Source organism: Falco rusticolus, chromosome 1, assembly GCF_015220075.1.
Source record: "Falco rusticolus isolate bFalRus1 chromosome 1, bFalRus1.pri, whole genome shotgun sequence".
In the NCBI taxonomy this organism is placed as follows: domain Eukaryota; kingdom Metazoa; phylum Chordata; class Aves; order Falconiformes; family Falconidae; genus Falco; species Falco rusticolus.
This window is the reverse complement of record NC_051187.1, coordinates 87,380,007-87,407,716: the sequence shown is the minus strand read 5'-3', so window position 1 is coordinate 87,407,716 and position 27,710 is coordinate 87,380,007. Positions and strand designations below refer to the sequence as shown.

Here is a 27,710-nt window from a genome sequence, read left to right as displayed (position 1 = left end):
CACATTTTAATTCAAAGTAAAGAAGTTAAGCTGAAAATCAGGAAAGCTTATTTTCCTCTACTATTGTATGAATAAAAATGAGATGCCAGTTCTGAAAACATGAAGTGTATCATGATGTGAGATGACAAGTCTAATTTGATAACTGCAATTACTATTGTCTTTGTTCACTAATATCGTTCTAAATGTTAAAGAAGGTTTGGGAGGGGAAAAAAGTACATCTAACACAGCCAGGATAGTTTAGATTCTAACTGGCTTAATGTTTGTTTAAAATACATGTTTTTGCATCTTTAATGCAGTTCTGTATCCAAGCTAATTATGATTAATCTACTCAGTATTTTCAAGTATAACAACAAAAAATTGTTCGAGTAAATATACACTAAACAGAATAAATGCATTGTAAATATTATCTACTCCCAGTTAGTGGTTGGGAATAAGGAATCTAATGTGCAAGCTCTGTTTAGTTCTAAGTCAGTGTCAGCCACTGAAAACAAACCTCTGTTTTCTGTAAAGACCATTTTAAATAAATGCTAAGGAGATTATAGTGAATTAGATCAGTCTCCTGTTCAATGATTTTAAATCACAGTTCAAATTGTGATTAAAATCACGTAAGTACCAATCAGTCTGGTACATTAGACCACAGTCTAGGTTGTGCTATGTAATATAACGGAGGTCCTGAGACACTTTTATGTTATAAATGAGACTTCCCTGACCTTGTTCCATATTTTCTTGGCCTCTGCTCCTTCTATGCTGATGCTGCCATTTTCTCCTCTACTTTTTCTGTACTTCCATGTGTGTTACAGTTATTTTTTTTTTCAACCAGCTTTGCACAGGTGCTACCAGTCTACATTAGAGGCTCTTTTGAATGCCTCCTCTTGTCAAATTGCTTAGGAGTAGCTATGCATACTTATTTTTTTAAAGATACCTATAATTCTGTCCAGTTCTGGGCTCCCCAGTTCCACAGAGACAGGGAACTACTGGAGAGGGACTGGCAGAGGTTACAAAGGGAGATGCTCCAGTCCCCTTATCACCTGGTGAGGAAAGGCTGAGGGAGCTGGGCCCACTTAGCCTGGAGAAGACTGGACTGAGAGGGGATCTTATCCATGTCTGCAAATACCTTAAGGGCCAGTGTCAGGACGGGGCCAGGCGCTTTGCAGTGGTGCCCAGCGCAGGACAAGGGGCAACAGGCACAGACTGTGACACAGGCAGTTCCATCTGCATGTGAGGGAGAACTTCTTTACTGTGAGGGTGGCAGAGCCCTGGCACAGGCTGCCCAGAGAGGCTGTGGGGTCTCCTTCCCTGGAGACATTCAAACCTGCCTGGACACGACTCTGTGCAGCCGGCTGGAGGGGAACCTGCTGTGGCAGGGGCTGGACTAGGTGATCTCCAGATGCCACTTCCAACCCCGACCAGTCTGTGAGTCTGATTCCTTTCCTGTGAGCTTCCAAAAAAGCCGGTGGCTTTGTTTTCTTTTCATTCGTGTTTGGTATTGCAAATAGTTAAGATGAAAGTGAAATGGAGTGGTGACTAGTGTATTTATCTAATAAAGTAAGGGGAAGAGTTTAGCTTTAAAGAGGTACTGGGTGGTAAGAAAAACAAAAATTACCCACTTAAGTTGATGTAGCATGTTTGTGCCATCTGTACTACAGATGCTAAAGTATAAATTTGGCTTCCTCTAAGAGGCATTGGGCTGGCCATGTGGTAGAGACAGCTGCTGAGATAGAAGGGGATCTTTGAAACTGTATAGCAATCCTATTACTATTTTTCTAGCTGCTTATGAGGTGGGACTAAGGGGCATCCAAATTCTGAGCCAGCTTTGCTGTGTGATGTAGAATTATTTCTATCCATATAATTATCTTCTCGCTACATAGTGTTCTAAAGTAATTAAAAAAAGTTAATTGGAAGTATTAAATTAAAAATGAATCAGAAATGTTTTGTGGTTGGATACCACTCATCAGGTGATGTAATACAGATTGTAGAGAGCCTCAGGAAAAAGCTGATGTAATGTAAACTTGATTTTTTTTGTGCGTAATGGTCATCTTATCTGATGTGATTATGCTTCTGTAAGTGATGCAGAGTATGGCTTGTCTGAGATGGTTGAAAACTAATGAACCTAAATTAAGTGAATGTGAAATCTGGTTCTGAAAGTCATACTCTCTGACGAATAGTTTTTCTGCTTAAAAAAAAAAAAAGCTTATTTATCAAAGTATTGGAAGTAAAGTTTTTGCATCTATCAAACGTGTATGTAGTCATTTACACTTACCAAAGACCAGCTTATAGTGGTTTTTATTCTTGTGCTATAAAACATTTCAATTTGTTTTTGTAGGCAGTGAACTGAAAAAAGAAGCGCCAGCTACCTCAAAGAACAAAGAAATATATGATAGAAACTAAAATGTATTGCTACAGTGGTAGACAGTGTTACTAGTATAATTATGATGGCTAAGTTTTATTATTACTTGTACCTTGAAACCCTTAAGAAAAAAAAACTACTATGCAGCCCTTGCCGTAATCAAAATTTGTTGAAAAATGGAGACTGGGAAAGGCATCAGTTTAAAGAAGTAAAGGGTGGTCTGGGTAGAAGCCCTGTGGTCATTTTCTGATGTGTATGGACTCCGTGGAGATCACGAGGGGAGGTGCTGACCAGTGAGTGGAAAAGGATAGGGTTGTGTGCAAAGAGAAGTTTAAGGATAAGAGGGTAAGTTAAAGATGTCAGTGTCATGTAGCGTTTTGAGATTGATGAGAAGAAACCTGAATTTGATATAAGAAAGCTGAATTTAACACATGAGGGAACATGCTTCAGCAGAGGATTTAAATGATGAGATTGCATCATTTTCACTGCAGTTGGCATTTTTTTGGATTTTGAAGGCTATATTAGTTGGCAGAGCAGTTGAAAGAGGGATTGCCTGGCAAGCTTTTATTACTGTGTTATTGTTAACAGATATTCAGGACAGTCTACTCTCTCCCCGTCTTCCGCTGCTGACGTATTCAACACAAGGCCAAAGGTTTTCAGATGAGACGCTTTTCCAGCAATCAGGAATGAATTTTATTCCCTTAAGGTAGGATAAAGTTACCTGGTGTCGTGACAGAATGTAAACCTTTTTCCTGAGTGGCTGTGAATTGTCCTACATTTGATAATTAAATCATTACAGTTCTGTGGTCACAGAAATAAGACAAAGGTGTGGTTTACTCTGTTTTGTATATAGAGAAGGCATTGTCAGAGTTCTGCTCATCTTTTATTTTGCCTTCAAAAGAGTTTGAATGAGGGAAAACCAGAACAAGCCTCTTCTGAACTTGTCGTCCCAATGTACCTGAAGAAAATGGGAAAATGAGGAACTCCATCCTCTCAGACACTTTCTTAGCTTTCTTAGACTCTGAAATAAACTTCATGAAATTGTTGGGACAAAAGTCAGATACAGCTTGTATTTACAGTGGTAAATACATGCATACATGTAGTAGCATTGTGGTTTGTATATACTGGAGTAATATATGTTATGTGTAATTTAAAATACGAATTTTTACAGAAAGTAGGAATACATAAAGAAGTAGCTATTTCAGTAAAAGTCTTTGTCCAAGCCTTCATTTCAAGGCATGACAAATGATTCTCTTTGTGCAAAGAAGGCAGGAAATCCTCTGCCCTTTATTAAAAAGAGGAAAAAAAGAAAATCTGCATATAAACACACACATTTACAGTGTTACTGTTGTTAGACTTCCTTGTACTTTTTTTGGTGTGTGATAGGAAGCAGATTTATTTCCTAATGTGATATGTTGTGACTTCGTTTTGTGGTTCAGTACTTCATTCCATCAGAGCTAGTCACCTGCTTGCATGGAGTAATATGAATTGGGGTTTGATGATCATTTTCACATAAAAACCCCTATTAATTCAAAATCCACAATAAAAGTAGAAGTTTATAGGAATTTGTTGATTATCTTCATCTGAGACATGTCTTATTTTTTATCCTTTAAAGAAATAATTGATACAATGAAACTGAAGTAGGTGATTTATATTAAAAAGAAAACCCAACAAATCGCACACAAGTTTATGTATGTGTGTAAGCAGCTCCTCTATTTAACCAATAAACATCCTGTTAGTAAAAAATACTTTAGTCCTAAATAGGTTAAAAAATGTTGACATATTGAGTAGAAACTAATAATATTTTCACTTCTTATTTTATAGGGCAGTAGGGCTTTTTGCTATTGTTTGGACTTATTTACATTTCTGCACATTGTGGCCTGTTCAGGGGATGTAATTATGTGTATGTTGCTAAACCCCAGTTACTTGTTTGAGTGAAGTTCTACTTTTGACTCTTCCATTAAAGCAGAGAATATGGATGTTGAAATATAAAATATGATCAGAAGTTCACTTATTTTTCTTGCCTCTTTTAGGGGAGTCCCTGATGTTTCTGGAGTGTCTGAGGAGCGTTCAAAGCCTTTGCCGGTCAGTGAAGCTGTGTCACTGACAGACATGGAATCTCCCTCTGATGTATCCAGCTTTACGTTGTCCCAGCATCCTCTTCCACTCAGTCATGTGGAACCTTGTGGTGCCAGCTGTAGTGGTTTTTTGTCTCAGCCAACCTCTTTTTCTGGAAAACTCCTTGTGAGCAAGGAGACAAATGAAGACTGTAAAAATTGTACTGATGAGGAGGCATTGATTCCCCGAACAAGTGACAATTTAGCACACTCCACTGCAAAGGTGATGCTAATGAAGGCAAATAGACTGAACCAAATGGAAGCTTCTCTTGCAAAGCAGATCTGTAGCACATCTGTAAAAGGTGAACATTTCTCCCCTAACAGCAATGTACCAACTACTGTTTTTGAGCTTTCAGAGAAAGACAGACAGTTACTGAGGCATGATGAGTTCTTATCTTTGGAAAACTACTCTTGTAAAACAGCACTGACTAAGAATTCAGAAAAAAGTGAAAGAGCCATGCAAAAGGAAAATGTAAAAATGGCTGAGAGTGAGTCAGAAGGGTGCACAAAGCAACTAGAGAAGCTGGGGAAAGCAAAGAAGGTTCCTGAGCTTGATATGGCTAATAATTTATCTGATTTGAAGAAAGACAATTGTAAAAATTCAGATGCTCAGGATGTTTTTTCTGCAAAGGCTTCTGAAACAGGTGGTGGAATGTGGAAGGAACATGGAGTAGATTTAAATGGCTCTGAAACCTTGAAGGCTGTGGCTGTTACTGAGGAACTGCAGGGAGCTTTCCTAGATCATCAGCAGAAACAACTATCTCCTGTAGTGAGATCTGAGAAAGGGGAGTTTATCCCTACTGTGACAAGCACCAGTGACTGTGCACCTAAACAACTAGTTGTGACTGACATGGAAGCACCTCCTTCATGGAGTGAGCGTGCTCCAGTGGAAGGAGAACCTGGAGTAAGCAGGACTGAATTAACTATTTCAGATTTTTCCATAGAAAGGGGACATAAAGTTGCAGGCATTTCCCCTTCCTTTAACCTTGTAGGTGATGGCTCATTCTCTGTACACTTTGCACATCCAAGCTATCAGTCTACTCCAGGGATACTTCTAAAGAAAAATGTTAAGGCAGAAGAACTTGGTGTCCTGGTGATCAAATCAGATACTCAGGCCTCTCCTTCATGCTTAAATGAAGAAACCTCAGGGAGCTCATCTACCAGTAAACCTGTACCTATTGAGAAGCAACATTCACTGCAGTGTGCTCAGAAAGACAACAGTAAACATTTTGAGTCCTTCAAATTGAAGTACCCCCACACTGGAAGAATTCAGTCTCTCCCATCACTTAGTTTCATGGAGAAGGTAGGGGCTTGGAATGTGAGCCAGCCAGAGGAGTTGTCTGATGTAGTGACTTCATGTGACCCAGGTGGAGTTTCTCCTACAAGGAAAGCTTACAGTGCAATTACCAGTTCTTTAAACAATATTTTGTCAATACAAAAAAGCAGTAGAGACCCCACAGATGATGTTGCTCCTACCTCCAGAGGGACAGGTTCCCTGGGAAGTTTGCGTTTTCATAATAAAAACTTACTGCTTGTCCACCATCTGACCAGATCTCAGTCTGACAATGCAGTAAATGTTTCCAGTAGGAACACATCCTTGGCTGAAGTTACTCCACCAGCAAATTTGGCAGGGGCAGTGCAGCCTCTAGAAGAAAAAAGCAATGTTTTAGGAGTGTCTGAAAGTTTAGGAGGCTCCATGATACAGAAGTTTACAGCTAATATTGCTTATGGATCTAGCAGTGAAGATGCAGAAGGCAATAGTACAGGACAAAGTTCAGACCCAAATGTTTTTGTTTCCAGTGAAGAAGTTGCTCAGCTCCTTAGAGAGGATGGAGACTCTCCAGCTGATGACCAGAAGAATTCTGAAGCTCTTGAAAATCAGTCTCAAAACCTAAATATTCCTGCTGGCCATGTCAGCAAGGACAGTTTTGGTGATATTTCCCCAGATAGTTTGAATCTTCCTGTTAGTTCTGGGGACAGTAACAAGGAAGGCTTGGGCTCTGCAGAGTGCTCTTCAGTGGTTTCCAGGCACTTCTTTGCCAGCGTAAATGATGAAAACTTCGTCCCTGTTGGAGCAACTGATTTGGAAACTCCAGAGAAAAAAGAGCTTAATATTGAAGAAAGGATCCCAGTAAGTTACTTTCTAACAATTATTAACTCTTCTCTTTAACTTTTGATCTTGAACAGATCATAGTACAGTCGGCTGTCATAGAGTGAGTAGGACAGAGTACAGAAGGTATCTCAGGAACAAGATGCTAGCATGCTTGTGGTTAGTTTCCAATATCCAATCATGTTGGGAACCTGTCATGCAATAGCTTGTCTTCTAGAAATACTAGCAAATATTGTTTTATGTAAGCATAAAAAAATCTTAAAGGACCCTTTATAACTGATTGTAATTTAAACTGTGGTTTCAGAGTTATCCGTTCCCCCATCCCCCCTTTCCCCCCACTGTTCTTGTAGTAGACTTTTAGGATCTGCATCACCGCAGACTAAATGAAATGGGTTTATGCTGGTCTGTGCTACTGGTGAATGTCATCCATCATATTAGTTCAGCTTATCTTAAATACAGAGGTGAAAAAATAATAACTTTTTCAGTAATACTTAACAAGGGCAAAGAAAGGGTTGGATATGGGAAAGGTATTTTTTGTTTTTTTCCAGGTATATATGGTAGTATCATGGTAACAGAATGCAAGAGAAATGTAAAGATTGGTGGATGATGGTAGTGGAACATAAAGGATGCAAGAACAGGACACAGTGTTAGTGATAAAAAGTGAAATCCATTTGATAAAATAATTGTAAATAAATTGATTATAGCACTTTTAGCAGAACATTGATAAGCCATTTCTGATCTTCCAGATTTTTTCAAAAGATCAGGTTATAATTATCCAAACATGAGGTTGAAACTCAACTGCTGACTAAGGAGATGCTAGGCTGCAGAAGAGAGATGAAATTCACACACCCACAGATCTTCAATAATAGCAAAACCAACACAGAACTCCTTGGCAAATCAAATTGCTTTTTTTTTCTATAAATACTCATTTTGCTTGTTCACTTTGTTCCAGTATCTAAGACATAAATTCTTGATCCTTTGTATATAAAGGATGTTCAAAGCCTCTCCATACTTTTCCTCCTTTATATCTTATTTGGCTAAAGCAGATTTCTTTCCTCTCTTCCCCATTTTAGGGTGGTTGGTGAGAATGGAGGGCAGATTGTGGCAGCCATGTTAACTATACTAATAGCTGTTGAGTGTTAGAGAAAATCATATGCAGATTTATGTTAATGATAAACATGTAATTATCTTCTGAGTAAGTGGCTGTTCCTCTCACAAGATGACTTATGTAATCATTAGGTCTTTGGAACTGTGTTTTAGAAGCACTCTTCACTCAGTTGTCTTTGCAAATACATGTTGAAACAAATATAAATATCATAGGGAGGATATTTTAAATGAAATTCATGAGATGTAAAGGCTGTCTGTTAGCTGCTTTTTGAAATGTCTATAATTAGGCATGTTCTCCAGCTCTGGTTCTGAGGAATTCTGCTCTTATAAATCACTGACAAGGTAGAGGACATTAGGTCATATTCATGGCTGTTAATGTGTAGGTTTACAGTAAAATCATAGGACGTAGTTGGCTAAGATCTACATGGCATTTTATTTTATTTTGTTGGCTAGTTTAGGACACAACTTGCCTAAACTAATTAACTTGCCCCTACAGGTGGTTAAGCCAAGGCAAATTTGGTGGTTTCTTTTTGTTTTCTGCATATAATGTCTGTACCTAAACTTAGTTGCTCTGTTAAAAGGGAAGAAAATGCTTTCTCAGCAGATCCTAGATGACCTTTGGTAGGCTTTTATCTACATGAGGCTCCTCCACCTTTCAACATATATTAATGCAGGGAATGATGCTGTGTGTGTCTGAACTGACAGTCTCCTGGATGTTGCACAGAGCCAATTGGTCTCAGCCTCATAACACTTTTCTCTAGTATATTGAAGAGTTTTAGGTTTTGAGTGTATTTTTTTTGTTTAGGTTTTGAGTGTGATTTTTTTTTTTTTTTGTTTGGCTTCTCTAACTGCTTTGTTAAATGTTAATGAAGTTATACTTGGATGGCAATTTTTACATGTATAGGTGGTATACAAATGCAAATAGTGCCTGTGTGTGTTTGTTCTGTACATATGGAAAAGGGAAAAAGACATGCATTTTATGCCGTCTTTACTATTGAAGGGGTTTATTGCTTTAGTTGCGCTAGTAAAACTAAGTCCTGATTGTGGTCAGAATTTGTATGCTTGAGTATCCTACGTTTTATAGTCTTAAACCAGTGCAGTAGGTTGTATCCAGAAATTATTTCATAGCCGGGGAGTTTTTTGAGGCACTGCTGAAATTTGTTCGTTGCACACTAGGCCACTGAGTAGGTGCACAATTATCTATTAGACTACCTGTGTCTTTTCATAAAACTATCAACAGCAGAAAATTATCCTAACCCCTGGCCAGCACAAGTTTATTCCCTACAGCAACATCACAAAAGCTTTTTCATGACACTTTTTAACCAGCTCTGACAAAAGGGTTTCCAACTATTTGCCATGACAGCTAGCTCATAACAATCATGTCCTTAAGAGTGAGGAACATCCGTGCTGCCTAGCTTGAATTTCTAAGTCTGATAATGTTTTCTGTGCAGCAGTCATTTGGGGTGGAAGAAGGTGTTTAAACTAAACCTTTGTGTTCTCCTTCCAGCTGGCAAATGTCATTGAAGTTTACCAGTCTCCTCTGAAGTACCAGAGTTCTTGCTCATGCAGTGTACAGAGCATGCATTTGAGTAAAAAGGCTGTAAGCAGTTGGCTGTTGTCACAAGAGCAAGATGTGTCCTCTTCTTTGCTGACCTTTTCCATTGTTTCTGGGTCCTGTGGAAAGGGCTGAACCACTGGTTTGGTGGTAGCAGGCTACTGCCAGTTGCTACCTTTGGTGCGTGATGAAGGTCAGGAAAACCCCAAGAAGAAAACTATTGGTGAGTGCAAGCACAAGCTATCACCACCAGAACAGATCTTGCAAATTATTTCTAAGTGACTGCCAAACATAAATTAATGAGGAGTAGACCTGTAGGTCATTCTGCTGGGCTGCACAAGGCTTGTGAGGTGTCCACTGCATAGGCCTACTCATACTAGCTAGAAAAAAGGCTTGTCAGTCATGGTCCACAGAATAGGATAAACTGGCAATGATGTCTCATATGTGACTGCTTTAGTGTTTTGGGTGAACTGTTAGTGCAAGTTGGACAAGGCTGAGGCACAAGATGTTTTAAAGCAAGTGGTTTGTGTTTAAGATGATGTGGAAAACGTGCAACTTGAGAATCTATTGACGTTCTGTAAGAGTGCTCTATGTGTTACTTCTTCTTTTACCAGATATATCTTCACAACCTTGGCATTGATCAGTCACCTGGAACTATACTGATGCCATTTGTACCCAGAGGACCAATCAGGGAAGTGGAATTTTCCCCTTCAGAGCTTAGGACGCTGAAGGACTCCACTGACATGCTGACAAGGACCACTCCACAGCCGCAAGGTATGGGGAAGGAGAACTTGTGTTGTGCAAGCCTTAGAGAACACTGAAGTTCAGACTCACCTGTGAGGTTGTTCTTGACCTGGTAGTGTCAAGTGTGTTTCTTCTTGTGTGCTGTGCCATTTCATTCATACAAGTTGATCTTCTCCCATCTCTAATGTGAGATATTTGGCATTGGAAAAGTAAGCATTAAAAGCTTTGAAAACGTGCCTTCTCACTAAGAGAGTCATGGCTATGTGACATCTTCTAGCCAGTGCAGTGACATTTTATCTTTTTTTTCTTTATTTTCTTTATTTCTTTTTTTACGAGAGTTCTTAAGAAGAAAGTGTTTTGTATCTGAAGATTAAAGAAATGTTACCAGACTTTTTCTTTCTGTGAGAGAAGTAAGTCTTGGTTTCTCTTTCTTTCTGAAACTTCTTGGTGTGTTCACTGTGACAAAAAGTTACGTGCATTTTATGACTGACCAGATCAGTTCATAAATCCATCCATCTCAACATTACAAATAATAAAAAAATTTAATAAATTGATATGACCTTAACAAGTATTGAGTCATTTCTATATGAAGAACAGTGTGTGCTCAATTAGGCCTAAGATGTTCTTCAGTGACATGCCCATGTAGTGTGTCATTAAAATGTGAAAATGTGCATTGCAACTACTTCAAATGTGTATTTTCCTTAACATATTCTGTCTTGGCATTTGCATCTTGTAGCCAGTGGGGAAGAGTGGATCTGAAGGGTTTTCACAAATACCTGTCTAATCAAAATACCTTTGAATATCTGTGACTTCAAGAATCCTGCACTGACCTGTTTTTCTGACCAGAAGTGATTAAGCGCATCTCTTCTTATGCTTGTTGGACTTGCTTATTTTCTTTTATTATTTTTACCTTCTTTAAGCATTGTGGGAGACTTGGCAACTGAAACAACTTGGCAATTGGTACAAGGGTAGAGTTGTCCTCAACAGAGGTATTATTCAGCTGGGCGCTGGACTGTTTAATGTGCTTGAAAATATCAAGGTTGGGCCATGAAACAAAATTGCATGTGAAACAAAGTAAACAGCTGTTGGCAGCCGTACCTGGGAGCAGGCTCTTCATTGCCCTGTGTATCTGCCAGCCTGGATTTAAGAACAGCATTTGCCATTAAATTAGTTTGTTTTTTTTTTAACAAAGTGAGCAAATAGGTGTTGTACTTCTAGCGTTTGCATATGTATCTTGTCTGCTTTTGGACCTTTCTAACCAGTAATGGGAAACAAGCTTATCCGTAGTGTGTCCTTTGACTTCGTCCAAAAGGATATTTTAGAAATACTGCCCCACAGCCCTTCTGTTTCTTGCAAGGATACCTTTATAATATGAGTGTTCATTTGGGCATTCAAGCAGCACTATGTCATTTACCTAAGAACATTTATTTAAAAGCAATTTAATTAAGTTCTATAGTTTCTTTGGTATTTATCCAAAATGGTCTAAGAGATATCTTTCAGTAGACAATTTGCATGGAAGTCTCAGTTCGAGTCTCAGTCTAAAATCAGTTTCCTAAATGTTTTCCAATATTAGAATTCTTCCTTTCCTTTACAAGCCCTTTAGTACAAGGAAAAAGTAGCCTTTACTGATGCAGCTGTTTTCTGGAGCCCTAAACTTAATGAATTTTCTGTTTCTTTGTAGGTAAATTGCAAACAAGTTTTAACTGCGGCACTTCTGCTCTCAGTATGTCTATACCAATGAATTCAGAAGTTGGCTCTGATACTATGTCACCCCGTGAACTCTCTCCCTACTTCTCGAGATCTTTTGGAGACAAACCAGTGAGTCAGTGCAGTATGTCATGCCACCAACTGCAGATAACTGCTCCGCTTTCCACACAGCGGGAGGCAGAGTGTTCATCTGTCTCCAGACTAGCTGAACCAAACCAGCAGCGGCAGACTCTTTCACCTGGCTGCCGTTCTGACAAAGAGAGTCCCATGCTTGTTCCAAAAAGTGCTCAGGATCATCTAGCTAAAAGTGAGTCAAAAGATGTGAATAGCAGCCTGCAGAGATGGACTGCCAGTTCTTTGGCTGGACTTAAAAATGAAATGGAAGTTGACAGAGGATCACAAACTTCAAGTGTAGGTAGTAAGAGAAGTAAGGGTCACGGAAGTGATTCTTTGATTGGATCTGGCACATTGCAAGAAATACGTGAGCTTTTGGCAGAGGCAGAGGATATAGCTGGCAGGTGGCGTGATCCTCTCTTTTCCATTGCCTCTTCAAGAGAAACTACTGAGTCTTCCCCAGTGCTGATTAGAAAGGAGGATGGCCCTGAAGGTTCCAGGTTAGGGAAAGACAACATCCCTCAGTTTCAGAAGATACTGTCATGGGATGAGAGTATGACCCAAAGAAGTATGCAAGAAGGAGGGTTGGTAATAAATCCGCTGAATTATGACGCATGCAATTTAAGATGGGAAAATTCTTTTGTTACCAGTTTGCACAGTCGTGAAGAAATGGTGAAAGAAATGACCAAAGAGTTCAGGTCAGGAAAATCTGTAGGAAGGGCTGAGCCAGAAGGTTGTAGTAGTGTAACTACAGACAGAAATCAGCCTGGTTTGGTGGGTCTTGCACAAAGCAATGGAAGTAGTGAAGTCAGCACTGTAAGAACTTCAGAGCTCGGGAATCCTTCATCCTCAGAGTGTCTAGGCAGTGCCACTGATAGCACAGGAGGCTTCCAGAGCGTGTTGTCTAAAGCTAGTGTAGCTGGAAGCAAGGCAGGAGGCATGCGAGAGAGTGATGACAGTAGCAGTGGAGATTCGCTAGCTGCCCGTGTCAAAAACCTTCTGGGGAATCCTTCTTCCTCAGAGCCTCTAGGCAGTGTCACTGGTGTCACAGGAGGCTTCCAGAGCATGCTGTCTAAAGCTAGTGTAGCTGGAAGCAAGGCAGGAGGCATGAGAGAGAGCGATGATAGCAGCAGTGGAGATTCACTAGCTGCCCGTGTCAAAAACCTTCTGGGGAATCCTTCTTCCTCAGAGCCTCTAGGCAGTGTCGCCAGTGTTGCAGGTTTCCAGAGCATATTGTCTAAAGCTAGTGTAGCTGGAAGCAAGGCAGGAGGCATGCAAGAGAGTGATGACAGTAGCAGTGGAGATTCACTAGCTGCCCATGTCAAAAACCTTCTGAGAAATGGATCATCTGTGATACATACAACACAAATTCTGAAGAGTGCAGATGAAGAGGAGAGGAAAGCACGAGGTAATAAAATGTCTCAGTTGTGTTTTATCAAGTGTTATGTTAGAATGGCAAATCTTTATTTAGGTATATGTTTAAGGGATTGCTTTGAAATGACGGGGTATGGATGTAAGAGGACCAGATTCTCTTCCCCTGATTTTAAAGGTGTTTATATTATATTGTTAGTGTAGGCTTTAATGGCACAGGGCTTAAATGATCAATGTTTTTTAGTCATCTTATGTAGTATGATAGAATGGGATAGAATGGGATAGCATTGTACTTTTCCAGTTCAAATGCTGCCTTCTGCCTAACATTGGTGCGAGAAGGTGTTTTGTCCATGTAGCTATTAGCCATGTGCTCAGTTAAGAATTCGGGAAGGGATTGTGTGAGAGTGATGACTTGAGCCTGAGACTGTAAAGATGACAGAATGAGTCAATGGGTCCTGGATCCACCTTTCCAAAGAAATGTTCAAAAGATGCATTTTAAATTCTGTTCCTGGTCAGTCCCATGAGTTATTTCATAGTGATCTTTGTTGCTTTAGTCGTGGTAGCTAGAAATGCCTAGCAAAGTTCTGATTTTAAGTTATAAAACTGTTATGGTATATGATGTGAGAAAATGGAAAGGGAACTGCTTTCTGTTTTATGTTCTTTGTGTAGCGTGGGTGAAGCTAAAACTGGCCAGCCGATCTCAGGAATCTGTGTCAGACTTCAATGAAGAGGACCAACAAAGAATAGAGGAAATAAAGGCAGAGCTGCTTCTGAGTGCCAGGAAATATGCACTAGCCAAGGTACAAAACAGACAAACGAGCTGTTCTGGAGAAAGTTTTTTAAATGGGCGATAAATGCTACTCTCTTGCTTGTGATCTTAAAATGATGAATTATATTCCTGCAACATTTTTTAAGATTGGTGGCTAGACAGAGAGAGGGGAATACAGACTAATGAGACCTCTGTTTTAGGGGGGATGCTTGTTTTGGCATAGTCAGTTCCTGGGTATCTTTTAGGACTGGACACAGTGCATAATATTGTGGGTTTGGGTTTGGTTGTTTTTGTGTTTTGTTTTTCCAAAGACAGTAGTTGGATATCTCAGGTGGGGTGGTGGTGGTTTGGGATGAGGGGGAGTGACACATCACTGAAGATGTCCTGAAGGAAGATACGAAGGACAGAGGTATCATCAGTGATGACGTAATGGGAGAACTGGTGTTATTGTGGTGAGAAAGTGCACACAGCTCATGATTCTTAATTGGCTTAAGAGTGCTGCTTTTCACAAAATATGCATGTGCTGATTGTGCCTTGTAAACTCTTCCTTCTGTGGAAGGAGTTTACTGTACAGTGCAGTAGTCTAGGCCATAGCAGTATTTGTTGTGTTACTTCCCGTGTGTTCTGAAACGTTTGCAAAGGAGTGTGGTGTTTATTTTTGAGAGGATACTTCAGGGAAGAAGGGAGTAAACTGTCCCTCCTTTCTGTTGACTGTGTCAAAGGTAGTGGGCTTCAAGTGCAAGGAAGAGTCATATTAGAAAAGAAATTCCTTAACGGTAAGGATGATGAGAAGAAGATTATGGAGTGTCAATCATAGGATGCTTTTAAGAAGAGCTTGGGCAAGTATCTCTAGAGAATAATCTAAGTGTAGTTAATGCTGATTTGGGGCAGGGATACAGACTGAACAAGCTCTTAACAGCTCTGTTTTTTGTGTAAAACTTAATATTGAACTGTTGTCATGTTTTGCCTGTCGTCTTTGGAGCATTTCTAGTTCATGTATTGATATATAGTGTGTCTGGATTGAGAATTGTCTAAGCAGGAGTATTCAGTTCACTTTAAATATCCATTTTCAGCATTTATCTAGTGTCCAGTCTAATTATGTCATGGTTTCTGGGGCCTTCCATGTGTCCCAAGATAAGGCACTATTCATAGAGAGTATTTTGAATAAAAGAACAGACTGGAAAAATTTGGAGGTGCTTGTGTAATAGGAGTAGTGGATGTATGATGTATTCATGTGTGCAGGACAGAGAACCCTTGAGTTGGTGGAGGAGAGACTGGATAATTAGGCAGACCTAAAGGTTGGGGCAGATTCTGAGGAGAATGTAGGAAATTTGCATTTGAAAAAGCAGTTGTAATCTGTCCTTAATCTGGTGTTTCAGACAAATCCCCTTAGTTTTGGCGCAGTGTCTTCCTTTTTTTTTATCTTGTCTGTTTGTTTTGTTTTGAGTTTTGTTGTTTGTTTTGGTTTTTTTTTTTTTTTTTGTCCTGTACACTGCCTGCCTCCCAGGAAAAACAGTAGGGTTTTGTTTGTTTTACTTAAAAGCCTCGCATTAGCAAGAATGAAAAGCTGTGTTTTAAGAGTAGTCTGTGTTTGTGTTTATAGTTTCTTGGGCATGAACAGTGTTGGTAATTCAGACATCAACTTCCCCAAAAACATCAGACCGAACTTCTCAGTTAATCATGTATTGATGTAATCTTTGGAGAGCTGGAAAAAGAAATATATTTTAACAATTTTCTTATTTTAACAACATTATTGACTTTAGAAATTCAGACAGTTCTTAAAAAAGAAAACCAAAACACAAATACATTTTTGCTTCGGTCTACTCCTAAAAACTAGAGGCCCTGAAGCTTTCCCTCCCCCTAACTTTCGGATTTTGTTAGGTCACAGCTCTGTCCCTAACATTGACTTGTTACAGACTGGAACCAAGTATTTTACCTTTATGTAATCCAGTGTCAGCTATGAATTGTTTTATCCCAATTTAAAGTAAGAAGAAATTAATCATAGTTTTGCAAAGAAAGATTCCAAGAAATTGTTTTAGTTTTACCACAACACTTTCTGCTTTGATATTGAAAATATTTTTGCTCTACAATGGCTTTAATTTGAGATAAAAAATGGGTTTGAATTTGCAGAATAAAGGTGGCTGGATTTTTTGATTATATTTAAGATAAATGTGTTTTTCCCTCCAAGCAAAACAATATGTCACTGAAATAAAGATAGTTGAAAACTATTTTACTGAAAAAAATGCAGCCAGTTTTGTTGCTGACAAAATAATCTACTGTAAACTTAATGGAAAATCTTCTGAAAAATACCTTGAATTTATAAAGCAAAGCTGGCCATGTGCTGACTTAAAAAGAACAGAACAAAGATTATGGAAAGATATTTTCCTTCTACTTAACTTTAAGACTGAGAAAGACAAACTGTTCCTAGCAGTCAACCAAACAATTCTTTCGTCAGACCGTCATCTTTATTTAGTGCTTCTGATGCAGGCTTATGATGAATGTTCTTTTTGGAAAGTTTAGACTCTGCTTCTCGTTTTTATAGGTGACAACTTGAGAAAAATCATGTACCACTGTGATATTTTATTGTTTACCGCAGGAAGCATGTGAAGCTTGTATATATATAAAAAATCCCAACACAACCCACCAAAACATGCAATGAAGAAGCAGGACAGCTTGGGAGAATTCTTCTCAGTGATCTTTTGATTCTAGGGATTGTTCTATCTTTTGAGATAGTCAAGTATCTGTTTGATAGCTGTTTGTCACTGGTGATGTGTTAACAGACGCTCTAGAAAAGAAGCATCATAATGATTTCTCAAGTTCTAGCTGAGCAGAGTGTTTAAGGAGGTGACTGGGATATATGCACATAAATGGGCTCCAAACATGTACTCAAGTGCTCAGCTGAATAGTGTCCCAAAAAAGGGAACATTCGATATGAAAATTGAATTTTGAAACTATATCTCTAATAGCAGGCAGTGGTCATGAGCGCAACTCAGAATTGTATTTTATTTTCTTTTTCTTCTGTAAGACTGACAAACCTTGCACAGTGAGTCTGTTTACGGTACACTTCATTTGTGGAGTCTTCCTGTTGATTTTATAGCTGTTCCATTACACAAGGAGAGAAATCCTCCACTCGTGCTGTTATGCTTCTCTAATAAACACTAAAGCTTGGCAGAAATGCTTAAGAATAGATGGCAAGTGTGGAACTCTTGACACAGAGGGTTTTTCCTACATTTTGCATTGACTCAATTTCATACAGACTCTTCCTAAGGGTCTTAACTGGCTGTTCATGGAAAGAGAAAGTGCAGTGCATTGGGCTTCTTCAGGAGGAAAAGGAGGCAGAGGCTGGAGATTTATTAACTGCAAATGCTTTGTAAAGAGGCCTAAGATATGTGACATTTCAGATTGTCCAGAGATGGGTCTTGTGAAGCTTGAGAAGCGGATGGCACTGTCTATGAAGTTGTTTGTGATAGAGGCAGAGAGTTGCCAAGACATTCCTGTAGATGGTTACTGTTAGATATAGTATACTATAGTCTATAGATAGCTTACTGTTTGATGAATAATTCCTGCACCTGTGGCCATGCTAGTGTGGCGGTAGAGATCTGTTTTTCGCCTGAGCAGCTAAGTTTGCAGTAGAGTACTTACTATTTTGATAGCCTTGAGAAGTTTAATCCTAGAATGGGTGACGCTCTTTGGTCACAAAATTGTTTGTTGGTGTTTTTAGGAAAAACATACGAAAAATCAGTCCAGAAATCAGCCCTGTTACTGTCCTTCCACTGAAGTAATTAGAGTCTTTCTAGATAAAATGAATGTAAAGAACAACAGGGAAAAGCCAAAGATATGTAGGCTGTCTTCTGTTCCAGGAGCATTGTCTTTCAGGTTTAGCCGCCTTTTTGTGCCATTTGTACGTTCATTTTAGTCCCCCAGTTGATATAGAGGGATTTTTAAGTTGCTGTAAGATGTAAGTACAGTTTTACCATATTAAACCTAAGAATTTTCCATCTAAATTGAGGACCTTACTACCCCACCTGTATTTTTAAGGGTGCCAAATGGCTGTCTCTTGACTTACCTAAGAGCATTCCCCCATTGTATAATGTATTCTTCCACTATATGCTGTATTTTTCCACTCCTTGTGCTTTCTCACTTCTTCAGGAAGTTCACTGAGTTGTAGCTATAAATTTGCACTGCAATCTCTTGTGGATCATATGCCATACAGATCTTTTTTGGAAAGATGACACATAACAAGCACAATAAAACATGTGAAAGGCTTAGCAAGATGAGTTTATAGCAACTTCTGTGCTTGCTTTCAGTAGTAGGAGTTGCTGTGTATTACTTCAGGCCATTGAACTGATATGTGTTTTAGGGAAGAGCTTGTCTTGGGAGCACCCCTACCCTGGCACAGGACTGCTCTGTGTCCTTGCATTCTGCTGCAGTCCCTTGTTGTCCTTGGCTCTAGGAAATACAGGAAGCCAAATAAACTAGTTTACTTGCTTAGAATACAGAAGGCCACAGAAAAGTACTGCTTCAGAAAAATAATCCAGACCTTGCTGAAATAGTTTACTGCTAATGACATCTGGGATGTAGAAAGGTTGGAAAATCTGTTGTGCAATACTTGTTTATACCGTGACTTACACCAAAAATGTTTTTGACTGATTTGTGTTTCCAAATTCCAGCCAGCTGCTGAGGATGTAATCATCTGGGGACCTGTGTTGCACTTCATTAATGAAATATACTCTGCTGTTCCCACAGTTGTTCCAATCAGTAGGAGAAATAAAATAGCCAAGATTTTTATTCTGTTTTTTTTCCTAGAAATAAGCTTATCTGGCCCGTCTCCATAGAAGTACATTTCCCTCAGATTTGGTCTCTGCACCGCAATGGAAGTATTGTAATCTTGAATGACACTTAAATTAAGGAAGTGCAGATACTGACAAATTAATAAAATGATGGGCATACTTAAATTCTCTCTAAAGAAGGCTGGTGGCCTATAGTTTCACATACACTAACGAGCTCTAATGATTTGGATGTAAGGTTTGATTGCTGATGAAATTATTTGTCTTTTGTCTATTTCCAGTGTTCACTAACCATGATACTGCCTCTGATGCTAAACTGACCTGTCAAAGAGAATCTGGGTGAAATAATGTAAGAGGGAGCTGCTTTCTAGCATGTCGTGTGAAGTATGGTGTGGTATTTTGTGTCAGGAATGGGATTAATGGTATGATACCTGTTTTGGTTAGTGCATATACAAGTGAGGGGGATCTCAGTGTGTAGTTAAATGTTTGTTTCTCCAGAGTCTATACAGCTGCTTCCAAAGGTTAGTATTCCAGTGTTATTGCCCCTCGTTGGAGGTGCAGTGTTAATGGATCAGGTGAGTAGTTGTCTCTGTTTGCTTCAGGGCAAAATCTGTTGCAGTTTTTTGATCAACCCTGATAGCAATAAATTACTGTGAATGGTAACTTTAAGGTTTTCCCAGTTATTCTTGCAAGGCTTTCTCTTCGTGCTCTTAGAGTAACAGGTTTTCTGCATGCATCTGCGAGTGTGGTATTTTATTCATTTGTTTGTAGTGCAATCTTTAATATAGAGATACTTGCATTTCTTTTCTTCCACACTACCTTCTGCTTACACCAGTCAGGTAAGTTGCTGCAAAGATCAGCTGTCAGCGTTTGGGAACTTCTGCTGTAATGAGCAAAGTCTTGGAAGCACAAGCCCTATACATCCCTTCCTCCTGATCTCTCCACATGTGTGGGGACTTGCAGAAAGTGGGGAAATGAGGGTGGTGAGCCAGTCAGTGTGAGAGGATCACGTTTTGTCTGTCTTGTTAATCTCGGTAAATCTTTGCAGACAATGAATGTGCCCTCTTAGTATGTGCTGTTTGTAATGAGTCGAAAGAAGAGTTTGGAATATCCAAACTTCATTGAGGTTTTAGACACATTTATTTCTACTTTGCCTGGCAAGTAACTAGAGAGCCATTTGCTGATCCCTTCATACCTTTTATCTCTGTGTGATACCTTCTGCATACAAAGTATTGAATATATGTTGAGAAACTAGGTTACATTTTGAGATGCCAGAAGAAGGTATAGGTTCCTTAGTGAGCAGGTGCTGTAGCCCTGGGAATTTTCCATTTAACTGCAGTGTCAGTAATCTGTCTTATTAATAAGCAGCTGAAAGGCAACACCATCTGATGAGTATGCTCAGAGAGCAGGGTGTGGATTTTTTTTTTCTGATTCTGCTGAGGGCTATAGCATATGTTGCTTTAATTTTATTTACCTGCTATGATAAATTGTTGTTGATTGTTGCTGCTGGGATTTTTTTTTTTTTTGATGGTGGAATGGGGCTTGAGGTACAGGAGAAAGTGGAAGCAATGAGGACTGGAGAGCATGCTGAAAATGGGTTAGTAAAATCAGGCAAAGAAACCAGGACAGAAGTTAGTACTAAAGTAAATTATTAGTGTCAGTTTCCTAAATGACCACAGGCAGGTAATTTAAGACACAACATTTTATACTGTTGTGTACAATATGTGCCAGATACCTGAATACAATACATGTAGTCAGATAGCAGAGTCCTAAATATAGTGTCTCTGATAGTTGGGTGTGATACAGATGTGGGACAACTTACATGATCAGATGAAGATGTAAAGGTAACATTTTTTTAAAAAGGCTTTATGAGCAGAGACAACTGATAGTGAACTTCCTTATTTTTGGTGGGATTAGTGTCTTACCCGTTGCTAGGAATACGTTCTCTTTTTTTTGCAGCATTGTCATCAGCTTTCCAAACAAAAAAAAAATAGTGTTTGTGGCAAACATATCTGCGGTGATGGGAGAATGAAAATGATCTGCACCTGAGAATTGGAAAGTTTTTATAAGTTGTCATTTACCTTAAAGAGCAAATCAAAGCTCTGATTATTTTCAGTCATTTTCTAATTACTGTCAGCAGTGGGCTGTGACCATAAAAATAAAAAGACTTATTATGGCTCCTGTCTGAGAGGGAAATTGGCATACTTGTTTTAGGGGAAAAAAGAAATATCATTTACAGAAAATTAAAGCTTTTCTAATTAGATATTTTCTCATGCTTTGTATAGAACAGCTTTCTTTTTTTCCCAACTGTTCCAATGTGACTGAGTTCCTTTTCATTTTAGTTCTGCTTCATAAATGCTAGAGTCAAACAACTCAAGTGGAAGGGAAAGTCTTTTATATCAACTCCTGTTTCATATAGTGATAGTTATGGCATAACAAAATGTCTAATGCAGAGGTATCCCTGTAACCCTATAATGTCACGTAATCTAGTGCTTTGATAGCGCGATGTTTGTTTGGACTCTGGTCCAAACCAGAAGAGTTTTAGTGTGTCTCTGCCACCTGATTTGGAGGTCACCAGAACTTAACATTACATACTTGGTTAAGGTTTGAGTACTTATAACTGGCAGCAGTTGTATTTCCGTGGAGTTATGAAGGGCTGCCTTTCATCAGTAATTTACGGATCACAAGTGGTTAAATTGCATACAAGATCTCCATCCTTGGAGATTTTTGAAACTTGATGGGACAAGGCCCTGAGTTTCAGTGTTGTAGTTAGCCCTACTTTGAGCAAGAGGTCAGACTAGAGACTTCCAGAGATCTCTTCTAACTGAAGTTGTTTCTGTGATATTGTGTGTGGCTAATTGGCTATTACTTCAATTAGTAAAATTATCACTGAAGTCACAAAGATTTAGCGATATGTATGTATCTCTCTAAATACCTGTGAATTTACATAGTGAATATTCCTTCAAAAGATAGTCATTATTCCTAGTGTGTTATGAACTGGACTGTGTATGAAGCCAACTGATAGGAAGAAATTTTTATTTTTGCTTTCCAGGGAGTGGAGTGATGTTGAAGAGGTGTTTACAACTTAGCCTATTTAACTGAGTTACAACTTTATAGTTCACAAAAATAAAGGGTTCTGTTATAGATGTCACTGCTGCTGTTTGTTATAGCAACAAAACCATGTTATATATATATATAGCTAATTTGCTAGCACTTAAAATAAAAGACTTTTTAAAATTAGTTCCATTAATAGATGAGTTCCAGAAAAAGCATGTGCCCATTCATGATGACAGACTATTGATTATTGACAGCACTAGCCTTTTTTTGAATTCTGCAATCCAGATTTTGGAAGTTATCCACCTATCCTCTGTGAATTCTGTATTTTTCAGGATCCATGTGTGTGTGGTTTGGAAGCTGCTTCTGAGTATAGCCGTAACCAGGAACAGGACATAGAGCATTTCAAAACTCCAAGTAACAAAAGATTTCAAACTGACAAACACTCTCAAGCCGTCAGGACTAAGGAGCTTTCAGAGTCAAGCTTACGACAAGCTGTGCCATTATATAGAGCTGATCCTTCTGATGGTTGCCTGCTGAAGGATATGCAGTTTAAATCTTTAAGTACCGTTCAAACGCCTATCTGCAACCAATGTCAAACTGCAGCTAGTCATTCTGATGCCATTGCTGAACTTCATCCACCGTTGGAGAAGGAATGGGACACACGTGCAATGAGATCTGCAGCTTCTCCTGATATCCAAACAGAAGTCCATTTACCAGCTCAGAAGAAGCTGTCTACGGAGAAGTCTTCTGAAGATCTGGCTAAGCAAATCACTTCTATCACCTTTTCATCCCGAAAACGTTTGCAGTCACCATTGACTTTCATGGCACTTGACAGTGGTCTTAGTAGCGACGGTCTTGATGGGATAATGCCTTTGGATGTGGACCCTGCTAGCACTGAGGAGCAGAGGTGTGACAAACACTGGGAAAGATCTAAGACCTGTCCTCCAAGTCCAATGCTTGCTGGCTCAGTGTCTAATGAGATTGCTTATTCTGCTGAGAAAGACAGGTTTCATGTCTCTGCTGACAGTAACAGAGTTGGAGCTTATCAAGAAACAGACTGTTTGTCAGATCAGGATTGTGTAAGCATCCATGCTGATAAAAGACAGACTCTTAGCGCAAAAAATTCTGATGTTCTGCCTCAAGATGCGGCTGAATTGGGCAGGCATACTGCCAGACTTGTGGGAATTGACTGTGATACAAGAGTCAGTCAAGAAATGAATAGATTTAATGAAGCTCATTCTGTAAGCTCATACCAGCAGGAGAAAAGCAGCCCACCTGGCCACATGCAATTGTATGAGAGATCAGAAGGTTCAGGTCCAGCTGTACAAACTGATTTGCTGAAGACCCGTTTTAAGTTGTTGGCAAAGGAGAAGAAAAGTCCTTCTGATAAAGTACCTCTCACTCAGAAGGAGGCTGCAAGAAAGCAAATTGGTATGTCTCACCATTCATCTACAGATGAGATTTTATCCACCACATCTGTATCCCCTTCATCACCAACTAAGAAAGCACTTTCTTGTGTCCACATAACTCTTTCCACAAAATGTAATAACTCAGAGCTGCATAGTGGCCGGAACACTGAACATGAGATGAAATCAGGGGATAAACCTGAAGTTAATACTCAACTAGTGTCTTTAAAAACTCCAGAAACTTTACTAGAAGCTGTACCTCAATTATCACCTGCTGACCTTATTCCAGAAGATCAAAGATCTTCATCCTTCCCAATACCAGTGTCTTCAGCAGATGCCTGCCCAGTGCTTTCCTCTGTTACAAGCACAGCAGGGCAAGAGCTGCCTCTGCAAAGCAGTGAGAGCCCGCAAGTCACTGTTCCAGGTTCAAGAGGATGTTGTCTGAAGAATACCTTCAACTCTGTAGCTCCTGCAAAAAGTGGGAAAAGTACTTCTGATGCTAGCACTCAGATAACAACAGAAAGTCCTGAAAAAACAACCTTTTCAGCAGAAATCTATGTTAATTCACAAGGCAGTGAAAATGCTGTCCACCAGTCGTCTCTCCAGAAAACACATGAACTTCCCAACAATGCAACTTCATCTCTTGACAAGATTTCCTCTTTCCCAAGGCAGGGTGGTGAGCAAATGAGTGTCTTATATGTATGCATAGACTTCAGTCTATTCAAGCTCATTATATTTATAGGTATTAAAACCCAAAATCAAACCCAGCTTTTTTGTGGAAGTAACTTTCTTGAGATAATTTTGAGGCTTAAAGTTACTCATATGGGAAAGCCCCCAGCCCTTAAACTCAGGCTCTGCAGCCTTCTGGGTAGGGAGTTGTATCAATACAGTTGTGATTCAGTTCAGGTTTATCTAGAACTGAATTTGTTATGTACAGGTCTGGTTCAGGAAAATTTTCTGACATTTGTTTCTAGATAATTTGATTTGGCTCACTGTTCAGAGTTTATTGAGAGAGAGATCCGATTACTGATTTGCTAGGCAAGGTAGTACAAAAACTAAGAGGAAAATATGCACGTTATTATTTTCAATGGAATAAAACAGAATGTGCAGGGCTTTTAATATCTGTTGACAGAGGAGTGTGGATGTTGCGCAGTCACAGTGATGTTTTGTACTACTGATGTGTGTAGACTTGTGTAGCTTTCATGATTTTTTTCCTGGGCTCCAGGCTTTGTATGTCTATTCTCAGGGTGTTTAAAATATTATGAGTTGAGAGAGCATTATATTAGAGTGCAAAAAATATTTCAGCTATCTGATCACCTCTTCTGTTTGCTGTCAGAAGTCAGCTAATGTTCTGGTCCAGACATCTGCTGGAATTCTGTTATGACAGCACACTTTTTCTTGATGTAAGAAACAGATATCCATGTTGATTTAAAATTGTTTCATTAAATATGGATCAACTGGGAGCCAAGTGGGTATGAGAGTTATTTATTTTTTTAAGTCAGTGTTCGTTGCCTTAGTCAAAAATCTAGTATTGAATAGGTAAGCAAGCTATTTTTTCTAGCTAAGCAACAGTCAACCTTCTACCCATTGGGTGGGTATTAAATAGTTAATTAAGTAATTAATAATAGCAATTTATTTTCCTAAATATTAAGGTATTTCTCCAGATTTACCACAGTGAACATTGTCAGTAGTTCCTTGGGTTCTGATTTCTTGCATTTTTCTTCAGTTGCATTAAAGGATTAAAGCCTGACTTCTGGTAATTGCTTTGCCTTCCATCCCCACAGATCAGCCCTTATTGCTGCCGTATAAACCTTCTGGAAGTACTGGGATGTATTATGTTCCTTATCTAAAGGCAGGATCTAAAATTTCTCCAGCTGGGTCAGAAACCAGTGTTGAAAGCTCTCACTCAGGTACTTATCTTAGGTCTTCCAAATGCAAAATGATGGTTGTAGTTCATGGATCAGAATATTTCTATTTCATATGCAGAATTGTCTCAGTTGAGCTCAGAACTCTTCTGTTCTAGCAGTTTAGATTAAGTGCACTGTTTTTTTTCAAGTAGAAAAATGTCTTTATTCATGTTCACACCACTTTATAACACAAAGATGTACGAGTCCTGACTTGAAGGCTATGGTTTCAATTTCTTTGATGAAAGGGATGTTAGTGCTCCATTCTGGCAGTGAAAAGAAACAAGGCTCAATGTTTTACAGCTTGATAATTTACTTTCTTCTGGGAATTACTATTCAGTTTAGACTCTTTCATATCTCTGCCAGTTCTCCTTTTCAATTCCCTTATTTATGTACATTCTCCCAATTTTTTTTATTAATTTGGTATGTGTGCATTCTGAAATATCTGCATAATACAACCTGCATTTTGAATAATGGCTTTTTCAGTACTGAATTTCTTTCCTCCATGTTAGGGGATTCCAGTGTAGAAAGCCTTTCTATAAACAGTGTATTTGTAACTGTCGTTTAAAATATATATTCACTTCTTCCCCACATCCTCCCATCTCCCAGTAAAAAACACTTCTTGTTTACTGGAGGAAAGGATGCTCTGTGATTCATCAACTTCTGCTTTGCCTGCTGTTATTTTTCAGTTCTCTCCTGTATGCAAAGAATGCATCAGTTAAGTATTATAAGTCTTATTCGCAGGTTGTTTTCAGTCAGTGCTTTTTGACAGCCAAAGTTATTTGTAGACAAAACTTAATATTACAGACATGTCCAGTTCCTGGCAGATGTGCCCCAGGGGGGCAGGTTGATAACAGCAGTGACAGTAAGTGCACAGGTTAGTCATTATAGCCACAGATTGTGCTTGTAGTTGTTTGTGCGTCTCTCCTCATTACCTTTTTCCAGTCTGTCTGTTGTAATATGGTCAAAACGAGAGAAACAAATGTGATGCGGGTCTGTTGTTTTGCAGAAACTATGATGCTAGATATGAAAATGTAGTATGCATATGAGGCAGTGCAGCATTCTAGAAAATGTACAGCAGAATTAAAAGATATATTTTGTTTTATAAACTCCCTGCTGCAGCTAAGATACTTAGCTCACGAGTAGTAGCTGAAAGAAATGGAGTAAGTCCACTGAATGTTAGGTGGTGATGACAAGGATGGTAAATCAGTTAGGGGACATTTTAAGCTTCTAACATTAGGAATCAATGATATGCTAGTAAGAGAGCTCTGCTGCTGTTGTCTTGAATTCTTGTTTAGAGGTTATACAGACCTGCTCTAGTCTTTCAGTTTTTCACTATTGCTATTCTGAGCTTGGAAAATAGATGTTTACATCAGTCAGTGAAAATGTCTGGAATTTTTATGAGAGCATGAGGGAGTCTGGACCCAAGTCCTGTGTCTGGCTTCCTGGCTGACTTGTCTAATGTTCGTTTCCTTGTATTTGTCTCTGCTCATTAGTACAATAGGTAAAATGTACCTACCTTTCACGGAAGAAGCTTGCCACCAAAGATCATGGAAAACAATGTGGTGCAATACCTACTGTTGCTGTATTAGTCACTAGAACTGCTCGCTAGGGATCATGACTGTTGGCTGGTGAATATATTGGTACTACTGCTTGGATAACAGGCTTTCTTTCAGACCTTGTCCTTGTTGTGAAACCTCTGTATCTGTTTTTCCCGCTTTCTCTTTTTACTCGTAATTATTGCTGTCTTTCTCTGCAGGGTCAAATGATGCTCTTCCTTCAAGGTTTCTGGCAAACGTGCTTGATTTAAGGGGTGATAATCCTCCAGACAGTACGGCTATCAAGCATAAAGAAGTAATCTACAGTAAGAGGGCCAAGCCCAAGCTAGCCTGGGCTGAGGAGCAAATGATACCACTGGAAGCTACTGCAGGTAGTTAAAACCTGTGTTTATTTTTACATGTGTTTTCATACACATGAAAGAAAGCAGAGCAAAAGAATTACTTTTCAGGATCTGTGATTTCTGGTCTCATGATACTGTTCATGGTCTGCCTGAAGGTGCTGAATTTGACTCATTTTGCTCTTCCCCAACTTTCTGTGTCTCCCCAACTGTCCAAATACTTGGATATTTTCTAGCATTTCAGTTGCCCCAGGGCTTGTCAGAGCCTTTGTAAGTTTTTGGGTTTGTTTTTTTTTTTGGTTGATTTTTTTTTTTTTTTTAAATATGATGGGGTTTGGGTTTTTTGTTTGGTTTTTTAAAGGCACTGTTAACTTTGTGGAATGTGAAGTCTTCTTTATGTGAACATGAGCATTAAGTGTAGAAAGGATGCCCATGTAGAAAATGAGAGAAATTCCCTGGTAAATAAAAGCAGAGGATGGCTGTGTATATTGGGTTGGGGTTGTGTGGCTGCCCACAAATATGCTGATGTCTTGTGATGTCATGTAAAGTATCTCTGTTATTTTGGTATTTAGCTGAATTTTAATTTGATTTGACTGATATCACTTTCTTCCTCCATTCCATTAACCTTGTTGGATGGTACTCCTGAGAGGTGAAGGTAAGGGTTTACTCCTCTAGTAGCCTACTTTAAGGCTTTATTTGTTGAGAATACTGGCAAAAT

The 27,710-nt window shown here is 39.1% G+C and overlaps 1 protein-coding gene across 5 annotated transcripts in view; it reads left to right on the top strand.

Annotated features, from left to right (window-relative positions):
* ALMS1 (ALMS1 centrosome and basal body associated protein) overlaps nt 1-27,710 on the top strand; it is a 76,050-nt gene that overhangs the window by 25,272 nt on the left and 23,068 nt on the right. For 3 of the 5 annotated variants that reach the window (XM_037388079.1, XM_037388069.1, XM_037388049.1), the window contains 9 exons: nt 2,936-3,053; nt 4,381-6,595; nt 9,851-10,010; nt 11,662-13,209; nt 13,842-13,972; nt 22,118-23,867; nt 24,976-25,101; nt 26,855-27,025; nt 27,642-27,647. In XM_037388079.1, coding sequence (XP_037243976.1) covers nt 2,936-3,053; nt 4,381-6,595; nt 9,851-10,010; nt 11,662-13,209; nt 13,842-13,972; nt 22,118-23,867; nt 24,976-25,101; nt 26,855-27,025; nt 27,642-27,647 — 6,225 coding nt within the window. The remainder of the gene's footprint in view (nt 1-2,935; nt 3,054-4,380; nt 6,596-9,850; nt 10,011-11,661; nt 13,210-13,841; nt 13,973-22,117; nt 23,868-24,975; nt 25,102-26,854; nt 27,026-27,641; nt 27,648-27,710) is intronic. The other 2 variants (XM_037388088.1, XM_037388060.1) reach the window with 2 other exon arrangements.